This window comes from Lathyrus oleraceus, chromosome 5 (genome assembly GCF_024323335.1).
Source record: "Lathyrus oleraceus cultivar Zhongwan6 chromosome 5, CAAS_Psat_ZW6_1.0, whole genome shotgun sequence".
In the NCBI taxonomy this organism is placed as follows: Eukaryota; Viridiplantae; Streptophyta; class Magnoliopsida; order Fabales; family Fabaceae; genus Lathyrus; species Lathyrus oleraceus.
Window position 1 is genome coordinate 24,398,057 of NC_066583.1, and position 27,514 is coordinate 24,425,570.

General features: G+C 34.8%; 2 protein-coding genes across 2 annotated transcripts; one reads left to right on the forward strand and one right to left on the reverse strand.

The window, feature by feature from the left end:
• Nucleotides 1-491: 491 nt before the first annotated feature.
• On the forward strand, nucleotides 492-16,956 carry LOC127087818 (O-fucosyltransferase 16). Its single transcript, XM_051028738.1, has 10 exons — nucleotides 492-1,155; nucleotides 1,259-1,327; nucleotides 1,443-1,533; nucleotides 1,656-1,732; nucleotides 2,334-2,422; nucleotides 2,532-2,718; nucleotides 3,488-3,669; nucleotides 11,926-12,028; nucleotides 15,625-15,956; nucleotides 16,050-16,956. Exons 1-10 carry the CDS (start codon nucleotides 988-990, stop codon nucleotides 16,474-16,476), a joined length of 1,725 nt encoding a protein of 574 aa, XP_050884695.1. The 5' UTR covers nucleotides 492-987; the 3' UTR covers nucleotides 16,477-16,956.
• A 353-nt stretch (nucleotides 16,957-17,309) lies between these two features.
• Nucleotides 17,310-23,098, reverse strand: LOC127087819 (uncharacterized). Its single transcript, XM_051028739.1, has 11 exons — nucleotides 22,502-23,098; nucleotides 21,888-21,973; nucleotides 21,565-21,758; nucleotides 20,571-20,610; nucleotides 19,755-19,836; nucleotides 19,593-19,670; nucleotides 19,373-19,498; nucleotides 18,834-18,955; nucleotides 18,350-18,389; nucleotides 18,095-18,169; nucleotides 17,310-17,632 (listed from the first exon to the last, which is right to left on the reverse strand). Exons 1-11 carry the CDS (start codon nucleotides 22,822-22,824, stop codon nucleotides 17,461-17,463), a joined length of 1,338 nt encoding a protein of 445 aa, XP_050884696.1. The 5' UTR covers nucleotides 22,825-23,098; the 3' UTR covers nucleotides 17,310-17,460.
• Nucleotides 23,099-27,514: the final 4,416 nt, after the last annotated feature.

The following is a 27,514-nucleotide window of genomic DNA, read 5'->3' on the forward strand; positions in this document are numbered from 1 at the left end:
TTTACTTTATGGAAACTAAAAAATTAACTAAAAAAATAAAAGGTAGAGATAAAAACCTGATTTTTTTTAAAGATATTCAAAAATAAAATAAAAATTAAAAAGAATACTGAAAATACATATAAATCTAAAAATAATATGGTCATGATTAAAGTTACACCGAGTCTTGATAAAATATGATAAAATGATTAAAAAATACAAAATATTATAATTGAATACTAAAAGACTTATTTATATTAAATAATTTTTCAATAGGATATTACAAGAAACTTTTATCCAAAAAAGTCTATTAAAATAAATAGACAAGAGAGATTCTTTTTCGACTTCTTTTAAAATAACTCGATAAATAACTTTTTAATCATCAACTTCTTTTAAAATAACTCGATAAAAAAATCCTTCCTAGATAATAATATACATTTTTATGGACACAGTAAAAGATACTACGATACTAGATGGTAGCATAACAACAAACCTCCAATGTCGATAAACCGAAAGCGTAAACGCGTTCATTTAAAAAAAATAGAAAACAATAAACAGAGATAGCACGAGAGCCCACGTGCAAGGGAAAGAAAGAATCGAAATTCCAAATAACAAAACTATGGCAAAAGACAATGAAGGCGATGCTTAGTATCGAAAGCAAGAAAATCTTCTGCTAGTGGATGAGCCCAGCCACTTCCATTATTCAGACTGTGCTTTTTTTTTAGTACTTTTCTTTTCTGTTCCATTCTTTCTAGCCCCCACTTATTCACTCACTCATCAATAATCTCTTCCAGAATGTAACGAATTTTCATTTCAACGCATAACGCACTCCTCTCCCACTTCTTCAACTCATGATTTAATTTATTTATGGTTTACATTTAATATTTAAATATTAAAAATTAAAAATTAATGATACCATGATGAATCGAAGATGAAATTATGAAATTATAATACATTTATCGATTTGGTGTCTCCTCCCATTCTACTCTGTTCAAAGGGGGAGAAGAAAAAATGGCATTTCAGCGGCGGCGCCACCACTTTTACCAACGCTTCCGTCTCATGATTCCGATGATTTCTACCGTCGCTGCCGCTCTTCTCTTTCTCTTCGCTATGCTTTCATTCTTAGCTCCTTCTCCCATCGAATCTGATCCTTTGCACCGGAGACGCCATTACACCGCGGTAATCTTACTCACTCTCTTAGCTTTTACTTTATCCGGAATTGATTATAAATCCATCGCTATTTTGTGTTTTTCGTTTTCTTATGTATGTAATTGGTGTACAGTTTAACGGTAAAGCGAATGATGCGGTTGGAAAATCTGATGCGAATGTAAAACCTGTGTTCCGCGTTCCGGTTAGGGCTTTCTCTGGCTTCTGTTTGTGTTCGATGTAGATTTCGCAATTTTGTTATTGGATCTTGATTCTTTGCTTGTGTTTTTTTGTTTTGATTTAATAATTGTAACGATCAGAAAGATGGAGGAAAGATGAGACACGATGTGTGGAGTTCTAGAAATTCGGAGCACTTTTATGGCTGCAGCAATGCCAGCAGCAAGTTTCCAAGTGCGTAAACATTTGTTGGTTCAGTAATCAAGTGATGTGATGTAAAACTTTTCGTTTGAAACTTGATTTGGTTATGTGTATGTATATGAAAATGACGGATAATTATGTTTTTCCAATGGCAGAAGCTCAAGTGACTACAAGGCCTAATAGGTATTTGTTGATTGCAACTAGTGGAGGCTTGAATCAGCAAAGAACTGGGGTATTTCTCTGGAGTACTGTCATTATCGTTGATACTGCTATAGTCAAGCATGGATTCCATATCTGGATTTATTTTCTTTTATAAAGTATGGTTCTGAATAAATTTATTAAATGTGAAATGAACTCAAAGAGCATATGCTTCCTCAATTAGATTTGCCTTAGATTAAGGTTGTCAAATGAAATTAACTTCCATTCCGTAGTAAGTAATGTGGCATTTGATGAGAAAAGGGATTAAACTTGTTGGAGTTGGAGTCATATATTAATTAAATAATCACTGCGCATTAGTGATTGGCACATTTTTCTCCCGTCCGTTGCTTATAGATGCCTTAAATGTTGTTGAGACTCCTATTTGTCTATTGCTTGCATCTGTGAAAGAGATGCATCCCTTGTGTTTTTAGATCCTATCTGCCCGGCTTTAAGAAAAAGTCTCGGTTAATTGTTTGCCGCAAAATCTGGAGTATTGAAACCAGTGAATCTTTTCTGCTTTATATAACGAGGATCGTATACTGCTGTATATAATGACTGCTGTTGGTGCTTATTATTTGCAAACTATATGAGTACTCAACTATCATTGTCAATCATTTTATTTCCGCAAATGGCAGATTACAGATGCTGTTGTTGTTGCACGAATTTTGAATGCTACTCTGGTTGTTCCAAAATTGGATCAACGATCTTACTGGAAAGATTCTAGGTTAGTTTCCGAAAGGATATATTGTAATTTGATTTGGTTGTATTGAAGCGTATCATTCTCGGTGTTTTATGTTAGTTTGTGATGCAATGTCATGCTTTACCTTTTGCAGTAACTTTTCAGAGATCTTTGATGTTAATTGGTTTACCTCATATTTATCAAATGATGTCAAAATTATCAAGCAACTCCCAAGTAGTAAGGGTAGGAAAGCATTATCTGCATACAGCATGCGTGTTCCAAGGAAATGTAACGAGAAATGCTATATAAGTCGTATACTGCCTGTACTCGTGAAAAAGCGTGTAAGTTTTTTATTTCATAGAAGTGCTACCGGTGCTTATTGTGCTGTACAACTAATTAGATTCTCCGAAGTGCCTTCATCTATCAGTTTGATTGTTATTTATTGCTTGGAAGATATATAACAGTAGTAGGAAATTTTAACTCCTTTTATATCAAGGACTAGAGTCCAAATCTCTATGTATGGATGTTACGGTAAGTGTTTTTTAGATGGATTAGGTGCATTTGCATAATGAGTTTTTCAGGCTTTTTCAGTAGGCTACCAATGAATTTTAACCCCGTTGTGTCGATGAATTTTGACCCCGATGTGTGGTGCCTGAAGTGCCTTTTCTATTTGCCAGTGATCTTATAATTGAACTATTTGCAAGATCCAGGTCCATATATTTTCTCGATGATTTACCTGAATTTTTTGAAGATTGTTTCTATTCATGTTAGCCATTCTATGACTGATAAAGCCCGCACTATGGTCATTAAATATTCAAACTTAGTACCCAAATTTAACCCACTTTAAAGTTTTTGTTTCTAGAAATTGGCCGATTTTGGTTATCAAAATAGGACGCGTTGTATGCTTGATACCGCTAGAGTTGTAGGAAAACTTTGGAAGTAATTAAAGCTCTAGTCTCTACCAACTGTCTTTTTTAAGCTTTAATAAACAAGTAATCAATGCTTTAAATTCTGACCAATTTATCCACTAAGATTAATAAGTTAATAACTATTTTGAACGTTTGATTATGAGGAAAGATATTTAATGTTGTTGCTCCATTTATATGGCAGGCTGTTCAACTCAACAAGTTTGACTACAGGCTTGCAAACAGGTTGGATACTGATTATCAGAAGTTGAGATGCAGAGTTAATTACCAAGCTCTAAGATTTACTGATCCAATACAAGAAATGGGTGAAAAATTGGTCAAGCGGATGAGGATGAGAAAGAAGCATTACATTGCATTGCATTTGAGGTAGTCTGTTTGACTTTGCTTCTTGTTGTTTGTTTGTCTTGGCTGTCCTGTTTAATTTACTTGCCCGGGTAATCGTATCAATCGAATTCATCAATTTGGTAACCACTAAAACTATAATATAGCATTAGTATCCATATACGTCGATCACTGTCCTTGATAAAAATGTGCTCGTATACAAATGCATGTTAAAACTGGGTTCAATTCTTGCTTTTATGCTGGTATCCATTTTATTTGCACAAACATGAAACACATGAATGTTCAGTTTCAGGGAGGACCGCAATTTTATTTAACATCATTTACAAGTAATATAATTCATATTTGATAAGGTGGCCATACATGAAACCTGCAAAGCCCTTATGTTAAAACTTTTTGTTTAGTTAGGGAACTATTAGGTGGTTGAAACTAAATCAATCCATTGAAGTTATGGGCGTTTAAATAAAAGTAGGGGAGAAAATATTTAGTAGAACTCTGAATATTATTGTTAATAACTTGAGACTGACTTGTAATCTTTATTCTAGATTGAGTAGTGCATTGTGTTCCATATACCGTAAATTTGTACTTGCTTATTTCTAGCTTTTATTGCAGTGAATATAAATAGAATGATCATATCTAGTGAAACAGAACTATAAAGGTTCGAAATGAGTAAGAACAAATGTACAGTATATGGCACACAATGCACTACTAAAGTTTCAATACAGATTACTACTCCAAGTTAAATTAGAGTCCCTGGCCTCATCTCTATTTTAACACAAATATACACCGGCATGTATAAAGATAATAGTACACTGACATACACTAAGGTTTACTGTCAATTTGCACACAGAAAATTAGCAAGTAATGCAAAATATAGGAAAAATAAAAATTAAACAAACATTCCCCCTTGAATGTGAGAATAGGTGAGCCAAGGAATAGTATAGACCAAGTTTCTCTCTGAGGGTGAGAAATCTTTGAATAGAGAGAACATTGGTTAAAATATCAGCCAGTTGGTGTTTTGCAGGGATGTCACCGCCACAAGAGTCTTGTTAAGAACTTTCTATCTTGCAAAAAGATATCAAGCTCTACATGCTTTGTTCTAGCAAATAAATAGATATAAGATACGACTGAGTTAATGTCATAGTTCTGAGATTGTCACATAAGATATGAGAAATGACAATAGGCACTTTCAATTCATTTAATAGGGTGTTTATCCATAGAATTTCTGCTGCTGTTGCTGCCAGACTCCTCAATTCAACCTCTGCACTAGATATAGCCACCTGAGGTTGTTTCTTAGACCGCCAAGAAACCTATTTATGGCCTTATAATTCACAAGACAAGACCTACAAGTGGACCTTATATCACCTGGGCCTACTTCCCAACCTGCATCACAGTAGACTGTTATGGCTACTTCTATACCAGGAACAGAATGTTTAAGATGAAGACCATGATTATCAGTGCCTCATAAACATCTAAGAAAACTATGTACCACTTTCTAATGATTCTCTGGAGGCTGAGACAGAAATTGATGCTATAGCCACCAATGGTTGTAGTAGAAATAGCTTTGGCTGGGACATTTGTGCTCTGCCAACAACTATCGAATATATCTTACTTGGAAAAGGATTAATGATCTTGAGCCTCCTCACTTCAATCCTCATAAAATAGTCAAGTGTCCCAAGATATTTGAGAGTAAATTTAGAATTCAACTTAGTAATTAACCGCTGAACAAGATCAATAGAACTCTTTATTACAATAATTCATCCTCATAATCGCACACAAAAAGAGAGTGCTGCTGACTGTCATCTACAGTAAAGAGTAAAAGGTCACATTTGTGTGATTTAAAACCAAAGCTCAGTGGTTAATAATAATTTTGAAGTATTACTTTTCACCCTAAAAAAAACAAAGTTCAGCAGTGCAGACCAAAGTCTTTCAAATCAGTCCTTGGGTTGGGAGCCCGTTTCAGCTCAGTAGGAGCTTAATTCAACTCATATACAAGGATATTAGTTATCATGAGTTTGAATGTAAACCTCGTCATCTAGTTTAAATCGACATTTATTTAAATCCAGTTGATGGATGTGCTATCCATTAGTGACAGCTAAAGTGTGTATTGTTCTGGCTGTAACTTCTTTCACCATAGGATATAGTTACAGTGTAGTTAAAGCTAGGTTGTTGATGAAAACGCTTAGCAACTAGCCTTGCTTTGTATTTATTGATGTTGCCATCAATATTTCTTTAATTGGAAACATCCATTTGTCCGATTACTTATCTATGGGAAAGAAGTGAGACCATAATCTAGTTATTGTTGAGCATAAGAGCTTCATATTCCAGCTTCGTGACTGCCAGCCACTGAATATGGTACAAGGCCTGCTGAGCTGAAGAATATTATAAAAAGCCTGGGATTTTACCATTGCCCATTGTCCAAAAGAATTTGGTCGGAACCTGATAGTGTCACTGGCAATTCTTGTCATAGATTTCCCCTGTAGATTTTCTGTATCTGGTGTATGTGATGCGTAGAGTCAGTGTATCACAACTGAGTGGTTCCATTCCATCGGTACTAGTGAACAGAGCAGGTAATATTATTCCAAAACGACTTATAATAAAAAATATTTTTCCAAAACGACTTATAATAAAAAAATGAAGGTAATATTATTTTACTTTCATTTATCCATTAAAAAAGATAAAAGTATTCTAATAAAAATTATTCATCTATTATTAAAAAAGATAAAAATATTCTAATAAAAATTAATGTAGTCTTTAATCTTCATTGATAGCATTGCTTTCAATACATATTTAATCCTTTTAGATGTGTGTGAGAATTGTCAACAAAAAAAAATGTAAAAGGTGTGTTGAAGAAAAAAAAAACAATTTTTTTAAGCATTTGTTTGAATTGTCCGACACATATTATGAGAGTGTCATATGGATGTTGGAATTCGATTCAAAAAATTTTGAAGCAAGAAAAAACACTAATTTTTTTAGGACACTTGTTTGACTTTTTCGACACTTGTTTGACTTTTTTGACACTTGACTTATCTGACATGTGTCATAAAAGTGTCAGATACCGCGACTCACCTACTTCTAGAGATGCGTGTCTGTGCTTCATGGGGTGAGGCAGTCGATGGTGCAGGTGCCGAAGGGTGTATTAGAATGGAGAAAAATCGAGAGAGTTGTAATCTCAATTATTGTATGTCTGTATGTTGATTGAAATAAGTTCGCCGAGCTTGATAGTTCAGATTAAAGAATTTATACAATTGCCTATCCTCCACTTAGGCTAGAGTTATCCTACAATCATGTAACTGCCATGGCCAACTGGCAGAGCTGTCTAACTTACTGTTGTAAATAATGTATTTTTACTATTATAGTAGTAATTTGCATTCGGCCATTATGTTAGAATAGCCTATATAAATAGATTAGTGTTCTTAGATTATTCATACTTGAAATATAATATGAATAGCCTATATAAATAGATTAGTGTTTGTACATTATTCATACTTGAAAAATAATATTAAGTTTCTAATATAATATCATGAGCTATTGTTCTTTAAGAGTCTCGCTTTTGCATAAAAAACCCTAGCCGTCTTGATTGCGACTCTTTTTTTTCTTCTGCCTTCGTTGCAGTCTTTTTCCTAAACACTCCGTGTCAGTTTCTGTTCACGCACAGCCGCCAACATTCCTTTTTTTTAACCAAAAAGTTAGTCATTCTCCGACCCGTTTGACCCTTTCCTGTCGGAATCTGTTCTCACCGCCACACCATCACAACCTCCGTCACAAAACCAACCAGACCCTAGGGACCTCCATTCAACACCGGTTTTAATTTTTCCAAATCATAGATCGGTTCATCCTCTTTCCGTTTTGGGTGTTTACTTTTTTGTCCGAGCACCTTGGCATCACCACCTTTGGAAAGCTTAAACAATACTAGTTGAGAAGAATTCAACCATGATGACTGATAAGAACCTATTTGGAAAAGCAAGGCGTGTGGTGTACTTATTGCAACAAGTCTCGCTACACTCAGGAAAAATGATGTTGAATGGAAAGCCACATAATCAAGAGTTGGAAAAGAAGGGTGATCCACCAAGAAAGGGAAAAAGACACATGGCTGCAAGTACTAGTGCCTGCACTAGTGAAGACAGTCTAGAAGGTATGACGCAACTCAACCAAGGTGAAGTACCAAAGATGAGATCTCTCCTTAGCAGATTAGAAAAACCAACAAGTGATTGTTCTATGACACATTCATGTACGTTTCCATTCTCATTTCCATTTTGTAAATTTCAATTTTCTTTGGGATTAATGCTTCAGATGTATCCTTTAAACAGTATTGGATATTGGATTCTGGAGTCATTGACCACTTGTCACCCTTTAAACAGTGCTAGATAATAGAATGACCTTTACTATTTCAGTAATCAAGATTCGAACCCAAAGTTACTCAACAACAAGAATCAACAAAGAACAACTGGGTGAAGGTTCTCCTGTACCATTATCACTTGGATCATTCTTTTCGTTTAGAGTCATTGAGCAATTCTTTCTATTGTTTTTTAAAACATTAGATGTTAACCGTCTGCATTGTTAGATGTGTGAACTTTCTAAACACAAGTGTGTACCCTTTTCAATTAGTAATGAAATGGATACTTTTCCATTTTATCTAGTTCATAGAGATGTGTGGGGTTCATCGAGTGTTCCAAATATATCAAATGCTTGTTGGTTTGTAAACTTTAGTGATGACTGCACTCAGATTACCTCTCAGATTACCTGAGTCTACATGTTAAAACAAAAGTCTAAAATCAATTTTGTTTTCTCAATTCTTGTCCATGATTAAAAATCAGTTTGGTGTGAATATTAAGAGACTTCAGTATGATAATATCAAAGATTGCTTAATCACATTCATGAGTCCTCACGTGTTAGAACACCCCAACAAAATGGGATTGGTGAGACGGAAAATTGGCACTTGTTAGACAAAAAATGTGCTATGATGATATTTCAAAATATTGGGGAGATAGTTTTAACTTTTAACAATATTGTATCTTATAAATCGTTTACCTTCTACCGCCCTTGCCTTCAAAAGTCTTATCCTGGTTCTATCCAGATGTGTCCGGCATCGAAAGGCTCACTCCTAGAATATTTTGGTGTCATATCCATGGTGATGGTATTGGAAAACTTGATCCTAGAGCCTTAACATGTGTACTTATAAGGTGTTCTTCCATTTAAAAGGATTATAAATGTTATGATCCACCATCTCATAAAGTATGTCTCGAAATGTCACCTTCAGGGGGATAATATAAATAAGAAAGACGAGTCTCTTCTACTTTTTGACCTTGCTCTCAGATTAGAAGTTGAGCTGACCTTGCTCTCAGATTAGAAGTTGAGGCTGAAACTTGAGGTGACAATATTGAGATTGAAATTGATTATGAAAAAGATGGAAATGTTGTAGACGGTGTGAGATATAGGAAAAATTTAGTATATACCAGAGAGAAAACCATTCTCGAAAATCTAGCTCGCCTTAAACCTATAAAAAAAAGGGGCGGGTTGGTTAGTTATCAAGCTCTCAAAATATTTATTTTGGTTGGTTGAAAGTTAATACTTGAACTATAGTTTTGGAATTCTTGTTAATGGTTCTATTTTAGGTGAAATTTCTTGATGGTTTTAAACTTTTAGTTGTCATTTTATCCTTTCTAATTGTTGGTTGATGTTTTCTAATTGAAATGTAAAAAAAAGTCTTTTAATCTATTAAAAAAATGAAGGAAAAAAATCTAAAAAAATACCCGTCACCTTGGCGGGGCAGACTAGATTTTTAAGTTCAATTTTATTTGGCGGGTTTTCCGGCCCGCTCTTTTTTTGGCGAGCTTAAGGCGGACGGATGATCCGTTTTACCACCCCTAATAATAATACCTACTTCTCTATCGAAGACATTGTCCGATAGGAAATAGAAACAAGCCATGAACTTGGAGATGGAGGCACTTGATAAGAACAATACTTGCGAATCAGTTTCTTTACCAAATGAAAAGAAATGAAAAGAAATTTGTAGGGAGACTAGTGGTTGTAAAATACAAGACTAGTGGATCTATTGATAGGAACAATGTAAATTGGTCGCAGAAGGATTCATTCATCCTTATGGAGTACATCAATTGATCCAAAGGCAAAGTTGGAGAACACAAAAGAAGATTCACTTACAAGTTGCACTCCAAATTCCGCAGTATTTTAAAGGAACTTCCGGGTACTAGAATTTCGTTCGAACAGAATGAAAGTGTGGTTCTTAAAGTATATATTGATGCTAATTATGCATGGTCAATTGTATTGTGAACGAAGTCTTGTGACTTGGAAGAATGAAAAACAAATTGTGACATCCCAATTTAGTGTTAAAGTAGAGTTCAAGGCAGTGGTGACACAAGGGATATAAGGGATATGCAAATTACTATGCCTGAAAATCATCTTTGAAGGCTTGAGGATATAGTGTTACAAATCAAGTCTATTATTAGCATAGCGTATAATCCGGTGTAACATGATAAAACCAAATACATTGAAGTTGTCAGACACTTCATCAAAAAAAAGTTAAATAGTAAGCTTATCTACCCTCCATTTCTTCGTCAAACTACATCGCTAATTTCTCCGATTTCTAAACTTTCTTCATTCCTTCGAATGCATTCATGCTAGGAGATTTGGGAACAAGTCCATAATTTCTTTATGAAAAACAAAAGTATTTCTAAATATCTCGCACAGATCAAGTTGGTTGAGTCTTTATTGTCAATTAGTGATTGCAATCATCTCATCAATTAATAGTAGTGGTGACTGAAGGCTTACCGGAGGAGTATGATCCCTTTATCGCTGCAAACTTGCAGACAGTTGACACGCTGCCATTTTGCAAAGTTAATTCAAGGCTTCTTTTGCAAAAAAGTAGTTTATCAACCTCACCCAAACGCTTCTTGCCATTTTAGAAGTAGAAAATGACATTTCTCTCCAATGTTTTGTTCATCAACCTCACCTAACGCTATTACAGCCAGCCAGCGATTGGTACACCACAATATCCGGTCTCCAATCCTTTAGCTATTCATCAAAGGAACTTAAAGAATCACATTGTTCTGCATCATAAACTGAGCTGCCCTTATCAGAACTAGAATTTGACGTCTTCAATCCCCCTTTTCTCTAATCCAACTCCGCAGAGATTTGATCCGAAATTGTAGTTGGAGCTAAGGACAGAACCCGGCACTCCAGTGAAGAGAACAGATTACTTGGAGAAATCATGAGTAATGAGGAAAGAACATGCTCATGATACCGATGCCGAGAAAATAAAGGTAAGTGAGAGAAAAATTAAGAAAACAAAGAAGAGAGAATCTGAATGTTTATTGTAGTATTGCAGAATGGTGTATCTCTTCATTTATAGAGAGCAGAAGCAGAACACTGCTAGATTTAGAAGTAACTGCAAATTTCTGTTAGAAACTAACTTTACTGTAAATAGATTAACAGAATAAATTTGTTCAACCAGCTGTACTATTGCACACAGTAAATAAATAAGTAATGTGCAATATAAGCAAAATATAAGCTACTTTTAACATATAGAAGCTTTGATACCGGAGTCACTCTTTTAGGAATTATTATAAAATAAATATCAATAATTGAAACTTTGAAGACCATATACAGAGCCCTCTGATCTTAATTTAGTATTTTGTTTCTCTGATTCCAAGACCGGCAGGCAGTTTTTAAAATTGCTCATATGCCAGATATTTGTAGCATAGCCTCTAGTACGTCGGTGGTTGTTGGATCTGTCTTGAGAGCTGGAGCAATTTCATCTGTCTTTTCTGAGCTTACATGAGTATTTAGGAGGCTAACGCTCTTTAGTAGTGAACTCCTTCTCCTCCCTTGGGATAAAATGGTTTTCTTAACCTGTTTATGGTGTTCATCTAGTGTTTATTTCGTTGGACATACTCTAAAATTGACTAGAGCTGTTAATTTCTCTGGGTGTGTGTTTATGCACTAATCATGTGTAAAGCTGTAAACTTTAGGTGAACTAAATGAAGTTAAGGATAAAAATTATATCAGGCATAGTTGAAATTTGAGCAAAACAAATAAAACAGTTTTGAAAAACTCCCAAATATCCACATTGAGAGTCTAAGACCTTCATATTTAGACTAGGTCCATATCACAAACTACACTTGGTCCTGTTGATTTTATTTAGACAACAATGGTTTCTACACTTGCAGAGATCCTATTAGATAAGTAGTTGGTCGCAAGGCCGGATACCAAGGATTAAATTTTTTTTGAGTAGTTTCTAAGTTTGACCCACTTTTTTTGCTACAGATTTGAACCTGATATGCTTGCATTTTCTGGATGTGACTATGGTGGAGGAGAGAAGGAGCAGAAGGAACTGAGCAGAATAAGGAGGAGATGGAAAACACTACATGTAAGGCTCACATGCTAAATTTTACTACTATTAAGAGATAATGAAACCTATTCGCTATTAGACAACATTTTTGTATGCTCGAGTAGATACAATTTTTTTTGTTATAATGAAACGGTTCATATAAACTTGATTGGGTTTTTCATTAAATGAATATCAACAATGACTTTTATCAAAGTTGAATAATAAGAATATACAAATGCTAATCTCTTTAAATAGAGTATTCTGAATAAAAATAACAAATTACTAATAAAAATAACAAATTAATTAATTATTTATAACACTCCCCCTCAAATTGGTGAATATATATCTATCATTCCTAGTTTGGAAACAATTTCTTCAAAGTTATTGTTGTTCAGCCCTTTTGTTAGAAGATCTGCAAGGTTGTTTTGAGAGGACACATATGGAGTGTAAATAAGACCACTGTCTAATTTTTCTTTCATGAAGTGTATCAATTTTAATATGTTTGGTTTTGTCATGTTGCATTGGGTTATGAGCTATGCTGATAGCCAACTTATTATCACAATAAAGTCTCATCGGTTCATCGCACTTTATCCTCAGATCTTCTAAGGTTGATTTTAGCTATATTAGTTCACATATCACTTGTGTCATTGCCCTGAACTCTGCTTCAACACTAAATCTCGATATTACATTTTGTTTCTTATTTTTCCAAGTCACAAAATTTCCACCTAGGAAAGTGTAGTAACTTGTATTTGATCTCCTATCAATAATTGATCCTGCATAGGCGACATCGGTATATGCTTCAAGACCTACACTCTCATTTCTTTCAAACAAAATTCCTCTACAAGGTGTTCCTTTCAAATATTGTAGAATTCAGAGCGCAACTTGTAAGTGAATCTCCTTTGGTCGGTGCATGAATTGGCTGACTAAGCTAACAACAAAAGCAACATCAGGTCTAGTATGTGAGAGATATATAAGTTTTCCGACTAATCTTTGATACATTTCCTTATCAACCGCAATATCTTCTGTATTTTCCAACTTTACATTTGGATCAACTGGAGTATTTGCAAGCTTGCATGCTGTCTTGCCAGTTTCCTATAAAAGATTAATAATGTATTTCTATTGAGATATGAAAATTCCTTTCTTAGAGTGGGCAACTTCAATTCCCAGAAGTATTTCAATTTTTTCAAGGATTTAATCTCAAATTTCTTTGCTAAATGTATATCCATCAATTGTTGTTCTTCCTCATCATAACCTGTGACTATAATATCATCCACATATACCAATAACACAGTTACTCCCCCTGTTTCAGAATGTCTGATAAATAACGTATGATCTCCTTGACTTTGTTTGAAGCCCATACCTATCATAACTTTAATGAATCTTCCAAACCATGCTCATGGCGATTGCTTTAACCCATAATAAGGTATGTTCACGGAATCCAGGAGGTATATCCATGTAGATTTCTTCTTCAAGTTCACTATGAAGGAATACATTCTTCACATTGAATAGGTTTAAGTTCCAATTAAAATTAGCTGCTAAAGATAATATCACCCTAACTGTATTTATTTTTGCAACTGGAGCAAATGTCTGAATAATCTACTCCATAGGATTGAGTGAATCCTTTAGCTACCAATCTTGCCTTGTACCTCTCAATCGACCCATTTGCCTTGTATTTAATAGTGTATACCCACTTGCACCCTACATGTTTCTTTCCATTTGAAAAGAAACCGATTCCCAAATATTGTTCTTTTCCAGTGCCTCCATCTCCAAATTCATGGTTTGTTTCCATTTCCTGTCAGACAATGCCTCAGATAGAGAGGTAAGTAGTTTTATAGTGTTCAGATTTGTAAGGAAGACTTTACGGGTAGGTGAAACGTGTTCGAAACTTAGGGAGTACATTGAACAAGATAGAGTCTACGATTTTCTGGTAGGGCTCAACTGTGACTTTGACCATGTTAGAGTACAAATTCTTGACAAAGAAAAAGTATCAATGATGTAGTGTCTATAGTGAGGAGTGAAGAAAGTAGAAGGGAATTAATGCTGACACCACTATCTGTGGAAATCTCAACATTGTTGAGAAGAGTTCAACCATGTTAGTTGATCATAAGAAATTGGGAGAAACCTATGTCGAGAAGAAGGGTGAAGGGGTGTGGTGTACTTATTGCAACAAGCCTCGTTATAATCAAGAAAAATGTTGGAAATTGATTGGCCGACCTCCTAATAGAGAATGAGGACAAAAAAGAGACTTGTCCAGAAAGGGAGGACATGCACACATGGCTGGAAGTACTAGTGGAGACAATCTAGAAGGAGGGGTACACCTTAACCTAAGTGAAGTAAAAAAAGTGAGATCTCTCCTCAGTAAGTTGGAGAAACCATCAGGTATTTGTTCTTTAACGCGTCCAGGTACTTTTTTATTATCTTTTTCATTTGCCAACTCCATTTTCGTTTAGACTTAATGTCTCAGATATACCCTTTAAACAATACTGGATATTAGATTTTGAAGCCATTGACTATATGACACCCTTGCCCACACACTTCTCCACCTATTCACCTTGCCCTAGTAACAAAAAAATATCAACGGCAGATGACACACTTATAACTGTAGCAGGTGAAAGAACACTTAACTTAATTCATCCATGACTCTTAACGTCCTTCATATCCCAAAATTGACTACTAGCCTAATTTCCATACATAAACTCACAAGACCTATCATGGAGTGTTATTTTGTATAATAACTTGTGTTTTTCAGGACAAGAATTAGGGGGGGGCGATTGGAAGTGCTAGAGAATGGAATGGTCTTTACTACTTGGATAACAAAGATTCAAGCCCATATTTTCTCAGCAGCAATTAAAAGTGACTAGGTTTTTTTTATGCAGAATTTGGGTTGGGTCTAACTCATCCCTACAAAACTGGCTTGTAAGGTGAGGATTGCCCCCACTTATAAACACAACACAAACCATATCTCTAAGCAATGTGAGACTAAATCCATCATTTCAAAACTAACACAATGAAGGTGTTAGGGGCTGCAATGAGGTAACTCAAAGTGCCGCAATTAAGGTGACTAGGGGAGGACCGCAATTAAGGCGGAAAGTCCAACAAACCCCCTCACGCTTGAGTCTTAATGAATCCAAAGCGTGGACGACGCGGGAAGCCCAACAATAGATCTAGGATAGGCTCTGATACCATATCAAAGTTGAATAATTTGATATATTATGATTAATAATATACAAGTGCTAATCTCTTTAAATAGAGTAATATACAAACCCCCTCACACTTGAGTCTTAATGAGCCCAAAGCGTGGACGACGCGGGAAGCCCAACAATAGGTCTAGGATAGGCTCTGATACCATATTAAAGTTGAATAATTTGATATATTATGATTAATAATATACAAGTGCTAATCTCTTTAAATAGAGTATTGTGACCCAATGAACCTTACTAAAGATCCAAACTTAAATTACTAATAAAAATAACAAATTAATTTATCATTTATAACAGCTTTTAACATTTTAACTGTCTTTAACTCTGCTTGTAGCAAGATGCCTAAAGAGGCATTATTTGATAGACCATATTTTATCTGACTATGTTTGCATGAGAAAATTGGTTAACAAAGAGAGTATGAATATTGATTTGCAGAAAAGCAATCCTGATAGGGCCAGGAGGCAGGGGAGATGCCCGTTAACCCCAGAAGAAGTTGGTCTAATGCTAAGAGCATTGGGGTATGGTTCTGATGTTCATATTTATGTCGCATCTGGAGAAGTATATGGAGGGGAAGAAACATTGGCGCCTCTCAAAGCATTGTTTCCTAATTTCCATTCAAAAGAAACCATTACTACCAAGGAAGAATTAGAACCATTTTCTTCGTTTTCTTCTCGCATGGCTGCACTTGATTTTATTGTTTGTGATGAAAGCGACGTGTTTGTCACCAATAACAATGGGAACATGGCTAAAATATTAGCTGGACGAAGGTATGCTCTACTCCATTTGCATGTTTATTTTCACATTCTGTTGGTCACTAATAGCTATACTTGCTAATTTACTTTCCGTGCAATTTCTTATAGGAGATACTTTGGGCACAAACCAACCATTCGGCCAAATGCTAAAAAACTCTACAGATTGTTCTTGAACAGAAGTAATTTGACTTGGGATGTTTTTGCTTCCGGTGTCCGTACTTTCCAGAAAGGATTCATGGGTGAGCCAAAGGAGCTTAGACCTGGTAGAGGCGGGTTTCATGAAAATCCATCTACTTGCATATGTGAAGATTCTGTGGCCAAAGCCACCCAAAATTCTGGACCTAGAAAATTTTCAAACAAGAAAGTGAATGATGAAGTGGAAGTTGATGATAATGATGACGATGATAACGATAATGATGATGATGATGATGATCAGAATGATCTTACAGATAAGGATATGTTCAATGAAACAATGTCAGACTATGAAACTTTGAATTTTGAGGATCCAGAGTTGGAGGAAATTATATCAGACTAGTGAAGCTGCAGTATTCAGCGGTGACTATTTGCCGACTCTTTTGTCAAAACTTCTTAAGCAGCTGCTGCTTGTTTGAAAGTTGCTAATAATGACTAGATACCAGAAACAAAAAACACATTTCTCAATACAGGCTGAGCTGAACTTGAAGTGGCTATAGTATGAAGACATCTTGAAAATTTAAATCATAGGAACAATTTGTGCATTTTTAAGAGCATCATGGCCTCGGTTTGTTGCTGAATTTAGTTGGTTTTTGGACTTATAAATGAATCTGGAAAGAGGGTTGATCAGAGGTGAGTAATGAGTGGAAATGGGAGGACAGCCATTCGACATTTAGCTGCATACATAATTGAGTTTTTTAGGAAGTAGGAAAATCTGTATATTGTTGAGAAATTGTGGGCATATACTTTCGTTCATATCTATTTTGACATTGACTCTGTCAACTTACTTATAGAAACATCAGGATACCAACTTAAGTTTTCATGCCTGAAGTGAACATAGATAGTTGTGGTCTGTTGACCTGTAGCTAGTCGTTTTGTTAAATCAGATAATTTCTTTTATACATTTAGTTAAAATTGGTACGTAAATTTTACTCACAAATTTCATGCATAAGTGACCGTGTGTGAGTCTATTGACCCTTAACTATTTATTTAGAGCAGTTGACGGAAGCAGCTATAATTGATGGACTGTCTATGGTCCGTCTTTGAGAGTAAGGAAATAGGAACACTGGATCTGAAAGTGCAGCCAGTTCAGTGGTTAAATAGAATTGTTAAAAATTGTCCTTAGCGAGCCCGGCATAAATTGAAAACCTTCAAGCCATGTGAAGAACTTGTAAATGGAAAAATAATGAGAATACCATTAAGATGGAAAGAATGAATAAAATGATTAATCTAGAGTATATATATCTTTCACAAATGGAGTTCCTCTTAATGACATGATTACTCTAAAAATTAAACAAAATAAACGATGGTGCTTTAAGTCAGATTTTCACTGCGACGAGGGGAAATCAACTGGTGGGTCATGGTCATCTGCTTGGGGCAATGGAGGTGAACCGAAGTCTAAATTGGGGAAGACACCAGGTGGTCTGTCCAGGGGCTCAATCGAGAGTAGTTGGCTTGAATCACCCACAACATCGGCCCATCCATAATGAGGTTCAGCCCTTCATAAGAGACAAATTTAAAATGAATATATAGTAAATTTAACCATACTACAACTTCATTCCTAACTGAAACAACTTTTCAAATTGCACTTCATCTCCTTTTTCTAAAACTTGCACTTTTCATACCCAAAACATTAAGCATATTTTCATCTCTATTTATTTTTGATCATTGATTTAGGACTTAAAATAAAGTTTCCAATACCCACTTATGGATATTTCGTCTTTTAATGTATAGAATATAATGAAAATAATAAATAAATATTAATCATACTAGAAATCATAAATAAAAGATATTATGCCGTTTACTTTAGAGGCTATTTTTTCCATGTATATAACTAGAAGCACCTTGTGGTCACAGCTAAGTTAACACCCAAGTAGAGATCAGTCTCACAAAAAAGTCCCATCCGTGGCCTAGAAAAATAGGTAAATAGAGAGATAAAATGCAGTAGAAAATATCCTTACTCATAATAAGTTTCTTCGTCTACAACTATGTCCCAGCTCTCACCGGTTGTGCTGTTTCCATACTTATGGACTTTCCTGTTGAAAGCAAAAGCCAAACCAATTAGCCGGTGTAACAGAAAAGAAACATTTTTAGGAAATTATTCTGCCAAAGTGAAACTGAGACATTGTTTACATATCTATTCAATAATCCCAGTCACTTTTAAGCTCATCGTGCACAAATAAATCAACTAGTTTATGGAAGCTTTGATTCCATACCCATTTCCAAAGTGCTCTTCTCCCCAAGTTCTTGACCAACCTGGCAAAAGGATGAAAATTGCATTGAATTAAAAAACACACACATGGTTATGTTAGAGAGAGAGAACCATGTAACAGGCATGTGGTGGGTGGAGATTGACACGGCAGCCACCGGCATAGACTTATAGAAGAAAACCCATAAAACCCCCGTTTTGTGGACCTTGGAACAAAGGCAAGTCCAACTTTTCAGAGTCATGAGATACATGATTAATACCTTAAGAAAAGTTGCAGGTAATGCATCCTATATTTTATTACATCTATGGGAAGGCTCAAGCTTTTAATAAAATGAAACCTCCAAGACTACATCATTGGGTGCACTCTGACAACAACTAATGGAACAAACAGACATGGCTTTTGGTTACAGCCCGGGAACAACAACGAATGTGAAAGACGACTTTATTATAGGTAATAATATACTAGTATAATTTTAGTAAATATAACATACGTTCACTGCTTGGAGATACATGCCAAGTTTCCCCGTGACGCGAACCTATGCCTTTAAAGAACCGCTCCTCCCACTTGTCTCCCCATTTTGTTCCAAGTTCAGTTTCAGCCCATTTATCTGTCCTGAGGAAGTGTAAGCAAGGAAAAGAAAGCACCGAGAAGATAAAATTCAGGATTAGAATAAAATGAACTCTTTCTGGTTAAAAATTATGACAAAATTCCAAATACATAATCAACTTAAATCCAAAGAAATCAATAGAAAAAAAAAATCAAGATACAAAAACAAGAGAGAACAAGTGTGGCAAACTAAAAATAAAAAGAGAAAACAGAACTGAAAGTCAATGTGCATGAAAGAATATTATGATTCAACACCTGTAAGCATAGTACCACTGAAATAAACATAAATCAAATAAGATTGTCCGATAAAATTTCACAAAATCCACTGTTCAGCAGTAAGTTATTCATCCATATGAGGCTCACCTATAAACACGTGGATAATCGTTGCTACAAGAAATGAATCAACTAAGCTATAATACATACCATTTGAGAACAGATCCTCTTCCATCATAATGCTCTCCCCACTTTTCCCACCACGATTGTTCATTCAGCCTACCATACTTATGTGCCCCCTTTTCAGTCCAACCTTTAGCATCATATTTTTCCCACCTAAGTTAAACACAGTCAGAAATTCTAAATGTATTTGATCCATTAATAATGCATAGAGAAGCCAGCTTTTGTTTTGTAAGATACATCAACTTACCATTTCTCATACCATCCAGCATTTTCGGTTCCTGATTTTGCTTGTTTTTGTGCGCTCCTCTCTATTCTTGCTATGTTACTGTAAATTGGAACAAGAAAGAAGTTGTGTAAGTGATTCACGGGGTTTACGTATTCACATCAAACAGAGAAATAAAGCAATGACCTCCATTCATCTTGATGAAGATTTTCTTGCCAAGTTTCCCACCAAGAATCCCCCTCAGAATTTCTACCAGATTTCTCCACACCTGCGAGAACTTACAAAATTAATCACAAGCACTCACAGGCTAGGTTATTCAAGAGTTTAAGAAATCTCAACAAAACAACCCTGCTACTCAGTATTTCTTCAATCAATTACACCATTAGATGATAATGGTAGTTGATTCAGACAATGGTTTAATGAAGCTCAGATGATAAAGCATAAAACAGGGGCAAAGTGAAAATAAACTTTGAAGGACAATCTAGCAGCATAATCTGCTTATCAACTGTCAGACAGATTAGGATAGATTTAACTCAGTTATGTCATAATTTAGTGGGAAGATTTTTTTAGTATCACTTTATTCATTTATTCTGACTGGCTATGTTACAGTCATGCAGTCATAGTAATTGATTTATTGCAGTCGACATAAATTTTATAAATTTCTGTAGATATTAAAGAGTTGCAGATATTAGTAGGTCATATGATGTAACACATTTTATATGTATACACATAATAATCATAGATCAATCGAATGTTATTTTTATACATAAATATACATGTTATAGAAAATCAGCTGTTGCAATAAATCTACTGAATTATGTTAAATGTGTTATCAGCATGTTTGAGCAAGGGTCCAGAAGTAAGTCTGAACACCTCAAACTATCTTTTCGATAAAATAATCATGTACTTCTGCCCAGAAGTAATTTTGGACTGCCCCAAGACAAACTAAGAATGCTTAAGAACTTTCAGTAATGTCTCTATATCAAATATATAGTAACATACCTAGCTCCTTATATCCAGTCCAGTCGCTCTTCTCCCACCACTGTCAATTAGATCAATAAAGCCAATTAAATGAATCCACCCGGGGTGTGATATTGATAGAGGTCCTGAATACTGTCAATCTATCATATTAAAAATAAATCCACCTAGGAAGCCAGTTGACGGGGTTACTAAAAACCAACCTAAAATGCTACAAATCATACCTAATTTAATTTAAGTACAAAAAAAAAAGTTAAGGTAATGTGCTAAAAACATATGAAAATATAACTGATGTCATGTCAATGGAAATATTAGCTCCTTAGTTTTTTCAAAAATAAGTTGTGATAATGCATGCAAATCAGCATTGTAATAAATAGGCTGATAAATTATACAACAAATTGAAAAACAAATCAAAGGTTTCTAAAAAACACTCCTTTTCATTATTAACCTTCAAACTACACAGAACTATATCCAGATTATCCAATATCAACAAATAGTTCAGAGCTGAGGAAAAAAAACAACTGAAAGTACATAAATTACATGAAAAGCTAAAATTTTAGTCAAGAGCCAGTCCAAGAGTCAAACTTGATCTTCAAGAAGTGTTTGAATGCAGTGTTCAATATTTTCAAGGAAGAGGGTATGTGCTTAGACACCATGATCCTCTCCATATCACATGCATACTGGGCATACTAAGACATTATCTACACTACTGCAACCTCACTGGTGAGAAAATTATCTAAAGCTATTGGAGCAAAAACATAAAGTTCCCAGTTGTAAGTTTTTGTCATTACTGTTTTTATAAGTTTCCCACAATATTTCTTGACAAAGAGTACTGCAAATCATTTATCAACAGAAAGTTGGCATCAAAATCTTATATTTGATGACTAATCAAAGTAACATAGAAGAAAATAAGATAGCTCTAATTAAAAATGTTACTTTAACATACACTGTTTCTGTAGATTTATTTTCACATTTTATTAACAAAAAACTACATCCAAATATTAAAAGTATAAAATACCGTTTCTTTCCATTCTGATGAACTATCATGGGATTGACCACCCATTCTTGTCCATCTACATCTATATCCATTTTCACCGAGCTCTTCCCCATTTTCTCTGTACCAGGTACTCCCATCTTCATTAGTGCCAGACTCCTTAACATTTTCATTTAACAGGCTGATACCCCAGTCCTTCTCATTTGCTATACCAGTGTCTGTTTAGGAACCAGTGACACAAACATACATAATAGTCAACATTCCAGGATTGACTAGCAGAAAACATGTAAGATAGCCTTCAATCAACGTCTGGAGCAAATAAAAGAACTACATCAATGATAAACTACCTCTTTTGGGCGGGGTGTCTCGTGACTGTGGGCCAGAATTTCTTGGGGTGCAACGAGGAGAGAACTTTTCCTGCTTCAAAATGGACCTGTGCCCATCATGGCATAAAGCATAGTAATAATTGAGAAAAAGTTGCAGCCAATGTAGTACAGTATATTTTAAAAAGTATAAAGAAAAAACAATTAAAGTAATATTCATAACATAATATTTTCCACAAACAAAGGAGCATCCTTCATTTTCTGAAACAAACTGAGAAATGTCGGTAATGCATATAGAGAAAGTAAAAAAAGATGAACAGTAAACTCAGTTCTTCCATGCTCAGGAAGGTAGTTCAGAACATTTCAGTACCCTCACAAGATTTATGCATCTCAATTCTTACATACTGAACCAATATGAATAAAACAAATTAATCTCTTATCAAGTGTGCACTGTGTACAGTCTCGAGATCTAAAATCACACGAAAACCTCACATTCATACAATTATTTCATTTTGACTGCTAAAACCGTTTTCATTTTCCATCAACATGAAGAATTCAGACAAGATGCAAAGTTCAGCTAATTACAATAACAAATCTGAAAACAAGAAACACAAAGTTGATTTTAACGATAGACATACGGTGGAGAAGCGAACGGCATTGCAGCTGGAGTAGCTCGAGTTCTAACTCTATGAACGTGAGGGTTTTTCTTCGGATCGAATCTCCGTTCCTCGATTTTCTCATGTCCACTCGTTCTTCGAATCGGAGTAACCGATTCAGAACAACAGCATCGAAATTCGAGATTACCGATTCGAACTCGTTCCGCATCGGAAAACGTCTTTCTTCGCTTTCTCCGGCATAACTCCGGGAAGTAATTGTTCGGTAATAGAGCAACATTGAGTCGTGTTGCTCTGAGCTTGAAATCGAACTGCGTCGTTGAGAAGCCTCTAGAACTCGCCGCCATTAATGCAAAATTAGTAACATTGACGAATAAAGCGCAATGCAATGCAGTTGAATGTGTAACTGCAAATCGTTCTCCTCTGTAACCGTTTTCAGTTAGAGTATAATAGTAGTGAGGGTAAAATTGGAACTTAAAGAGTGTGAGTGTGATGAGGGAATGTTTTGAAGCATTTGATTTTGATCTGAGAGTGTGAAAGTGGAAGTGGAAATGAGGAAGAAAGGGGAAAGAAGAGTGAGAGCGATGAGATCAGATCCGAGCATGGCTACGAATCCCGAGGTTTGCTCAGTGAATACATATACACGTGAGCAAATGGGTCCCGCTACATTTTCTGTCCCTTGTTCTTATTCCACTTTCGTATTGACACGTGTCATTTTTTCACGCGCCATCGGTATCTTTGTTGGATGGAAAGGTGAGAAACGCCATATCACTGTTCTATTTCTTTTGTTACTTTTTGATTTAATATTTTTATAAATATAAAAAAATTGATGCTCTCTTTGCAAAACCTTAATCTTAAATTCTAATTAATACTATTAAAAAAAAAAGCCAACTAAGTATCTTTAAAGAACTTTAAATAAATTTTTTAAATTATTGTTAAAAATTAGATACTATAATCATATTCAAATCTTAACTGAAAGTTATATGTTTAAGTTCATAGAAGTTATTACTATTTTATTTATAAAAAAAATTAGTATATTAATTTCTTTTAAATGTAAAAATTTTATATTATGTAAGATTGGATGAAAATAAATTAAGCAAATAAAAAAGTTAATGAAAAACTCACACAAAATTGCATGTTTAGAAAAGTTCGATGGAATTAGAATATGATATTCTAGGGATTTTAATGTATCTATTTTTGAAAAATCCGTGTGAAGCATGCTCAAAGCAACCAATATATTCTGGATTGATACATTTTCTACAAAGTATGTGTTTGGTGTCTATGTTCTTTCTCCCTATGTCAATGCAAGTTCCCCTACTTAAAATTCCTTTTTCAAAGTTGCAAATATTCTCAAATATGGTTTTTATTTGAGGGTTGGATCATACTCGTCATATTTTGGTCCAGGCAATGGACCTCCCTTGGTTTGTTTATCGACCATATTGATACAACTTAATTAGTTGTCCATTCAACTTCCCCCAAAGTTATTACACATGTAAATTCTAAAAATCTAATCTTCAATCATCACACAAAAGACGTTTTTGTTTGGTCTGATCATTCTAGTTGTAACTACATTTGCAAAAGTGGTTACTCCTGGCTTTTAAATAACAAATATATGTCAAATAATCAACATCAAACAACCTCTTACTCTTGGTCTTGGATTTGGAAGTCCCACCTTTAAAAAATCAAGGTCTTGATTTCCCTCGTGAGTCACAATATCATTCCTACCATATCCGTAATGGATTACCGTAATATGAGAATTTATCATTATGCACCCGTTGTGGTTCGGAAGATGAATCATTTCTTCACGATGTCAGAAATTGTAGTGACAACAACATTTAACACCATTTTAGATTTTCTAATGCTTATTTTTTCACAAGTCAATATAGAAATACATGCTCAAAAATGTCATGTTGAGCCTTAACTACTATCTTTTTGCAACATGACTTTGGTGGACTTAGAAGAATATAAATTCTACTTGTATCGGTTATGAAATCAATCAATCCCGTATATCGCTTCTATCTTAAGGCTCCTAACATGAATAACTATTTCCCCTATTGCTTCAATAACCTGTATCCTATATAAAAAGAAGATAGACTCATTAAATGAAATCAGTGCAATCACACTTTCATAATTAGTAATATTTATGAAAGCTTTCTTGGACCCCCTTTGTGAGTAGGTGATCAGTATATTTTGATGCATTTTCTTCTATTATAGTACTTAGACATCTCTATAATTTATTTTATTATTTTTATTATGTTAGTGTGTTTTTATATTTAAGTTTATTTCTGACTTTATTTTATTTTCGTACTTTATTTTTAGCTTAAATAGTTATTTGATACCTTGCCACTGTGCAGACCATAACTTGAGCTTCGAGAATCGGATTGATGCATTCTAATATGAGTTGAAAAGGTAAGAGAAAGAGCTACAAGTTTTGTATTGAAGTCAAAAGCTGATTCAGAATGAAAGAGGTTCGAATAAAATTGTCTCAAAGTAGTCTGATTCTTTTCCGTTTTATTAGAAAAAAATTAAGGATCAAAAACCTCTATTTAGGGACTAAATAGTGGACGGCACGCTAAAAGTCTGAAATTCATCATTTTTCTATTTTCATAGTTTCGTAAAATTCCAAAATAAATCTCAAAATTCTTATTTGACTAAATTAGATTAATTTTTGTGTTTTTGTATTTTGTTTCCTTTTATTTTAATTATTTTTTTAGGTATTTCAATTGTTTCTGCGAATAGAGACATTGTCAGTATTTTCCTATTTGTTACTGCATTGCTGAATTAGTTTTGTGTTTTCTTATTCTTTGTTGATTTTATCCTAATGAGTTTAACATGGATTGTCAAAGAACTCTTAGAGAACTTTCTGTCCCTAATGTGAATTATAATGCTTTGTATATTGAATATCTTGTTATTGATGTATCTTTCGAATTGAAATATGGTTTAATACACTTGTTGGCGAGGTTTAATGGTCTTGCAAGTGAGGATCCGCATAAGAATTTGAAGGAATTCCAAGTTGTGTGTTCTACACCTTTAAGATCTGAAGGAATCACAGAGGACCATATCAAGCTCAGAGCATTCTCGTTCTCACTTCAAAGAGCTGCAAAAGATTGGTTGTATTATCTTAAGCTAAATTCTGTTACAAGTTGAAATGATATGAAAAGAGTGTTCCTAGAAATATTTTTTCTTGCCTCAAGAGCTGCTTCGATCAGAAAAGATATATATAATATTAGACAGGTTGACATGGAGTCATTGGCCGAATATTGGGGGAGATTTAAGCTATTAGTGTCGAGTTGTCCTCAACACCAAATTTCTGAATAATTGCTAATTCAATACTTTTATGAAGGGATGTTACCTATGGAAGGAAATATTTTGGATGTCGCTAGTGATTGAACACTTGTTGATAAGACTCCAATTGCTGCCAAAACCTTGATTGATAACATGTCGCCCAACTTCCAACAATTCACAACTAGAAACAATTATGTTGTCCAAACAAAGGATGTGAATGAGAGTCAAGCTTTTTCTTCTAACAAGGCTCTAGAAACCAGACTTGATGAGATTGCTTATTTAGTGAGACAAATGGTAGTGGGTAAAGCTCAAATAACAAAGTTGTTTGGTATTTGTACTTCTTTTGAACACCCGACCGATACATGTCTTATTCTACAAGATGAGTCGACCGCTGAGATACCTCAAGCATACGCGTTAAACATCTACAACCCTCAAAGCAACAACCAGTACATGCACAACAACACTCCTGACCTATCCACTAATAGGTACCATCCCAAATGGACAAATGATCCAAACCTTCCGTATAATAATTCATCCACGCAACAACCTAGTCAACAACAATTAATGCTACTGCTGCCACCACCACAAAACACCTCACAAGTATCCACCTCTGCACCTCCCTGACCTTCACTAGAGGACCTTGTCATGCAAATGGCTGTAAATAGTCTCCAATATCAGCAACAAATATATTCTAGCATTCAGAATTTGCAGACACGGATTGAACAACTTGCCACCTAAATGAATGTAATGCATTAAGGTCAATGGTCAAACCAACTACCAGCCAAAACAGTAATGAATCCAAAAGACCATAATGTGAGTGCAATTTTCTTGAGATCTGGAAATAATGTTGAAGCGGTTGAACCAGGGATGGAAAAAAATAAAAAAGTTGTTGAGCCCATGCCTGATTCTGAGTTTGTTGTTGAGAAAAAGTATGTATCTCCAATTCCTTTCCCACAGAGAGTTGTGAAAAATAAAAATATTGATGAGGAAGAAAAGGAAAGAGAGATAGATTTTGCATGTATTTAGAAATGTGGCAGTGAATATTCCACTACTTGATGTGATTAAGCAGCTTCTGAAATACGCAAAATTTCTGAAAGATTTATGCACATACAAGAGGAGGTTGAAGGGAAACGAGAGAGTCAATTTGGGACGAAACATTTTGGCCCTTATTCAACCTAAACCTTCACCTAAAAAGGTTACCGTTTTAGACCTCAATCTGGCCACGCCACAGAAATGCAAGGACCCAGGATTTTTTGCTATTCCATGTACCATTAGAGATAGTAAATTCGAAAATTGCATGTTAAATTTAGGAGCTTCTTTTAATGTTATGCCTACTTCTATTTTTAACAATCTTAATCTTGGTCCTTTGCAGCATACAAGTCTTATTATTCAATTGGCAAACAGTATTAATGCTCGCCCCATTGGAGTAATGGAAGATGTGCCTGTTCAAGTTAATGACTTGAGTTTTCCTGCAGATTTTTACATTCTGGACATGTATGGAGAAACAAATTCAAATAGGGTACCCGTCATTTTAGGCAGGTCATTCATGAAAACATAAAAAACAAAAATTGATGTTGATGATGATGATGACACAATATCCATGGAGTTTGGTGATATCATTGCTAAATTTAACCATTTTGATGTTATGAAACATCCCATGGAAGAAGATTCTTTTTTTCACATTGAATTTCTTTCTGAGTTTGTTGATCATACTTATTTTGATTTGTTTTCATCTGACTTTCCATCATTGTC

Coding starts and splice junctions, on each gene's coding strand:
- LOC127087818 (XM_051028738.1), top strand. CDS start 988: ATGGCATTTCAGCGGCGGCGCCACCACTTTTACCAACGCTTCCGTCTC. Junction 2,719..3,487: donor CTGTACTCGTGAAAAAGCGT/GTAAGTTTTTTA, acceptor TTTATATGGCAG/GCTGTTCAACTCAACAAGTT. Junction 3,670..11,925: donor TACATTGCATTGCATTTGAG/GTAGTCTGTTTG, acceptor TTTTTGCTACAG/ATTTGAACCTGATATGCTTG.
- LOC127087819 (XM_051028739.1), bottom strand. CDS start 22,824: ATGGCGGCGAGTTCTAGAGGCTTCTCAACGACGCAGTTCGATTTCAAG. Junction 18,956..19,372: donor AGAGGATCTGTTCTCAAATG/GTATGTATTATA, acceptor ACACTTCCTCAG/GACAGATAAATGGGCTGAAA. Junction 18,170..18,349: donor GAAGAGCACTTTGGAAATGG/GTATGGAATCAA, acceptor TGCTTTCAACAG/GAAAGTCCATAAGTATGGAA.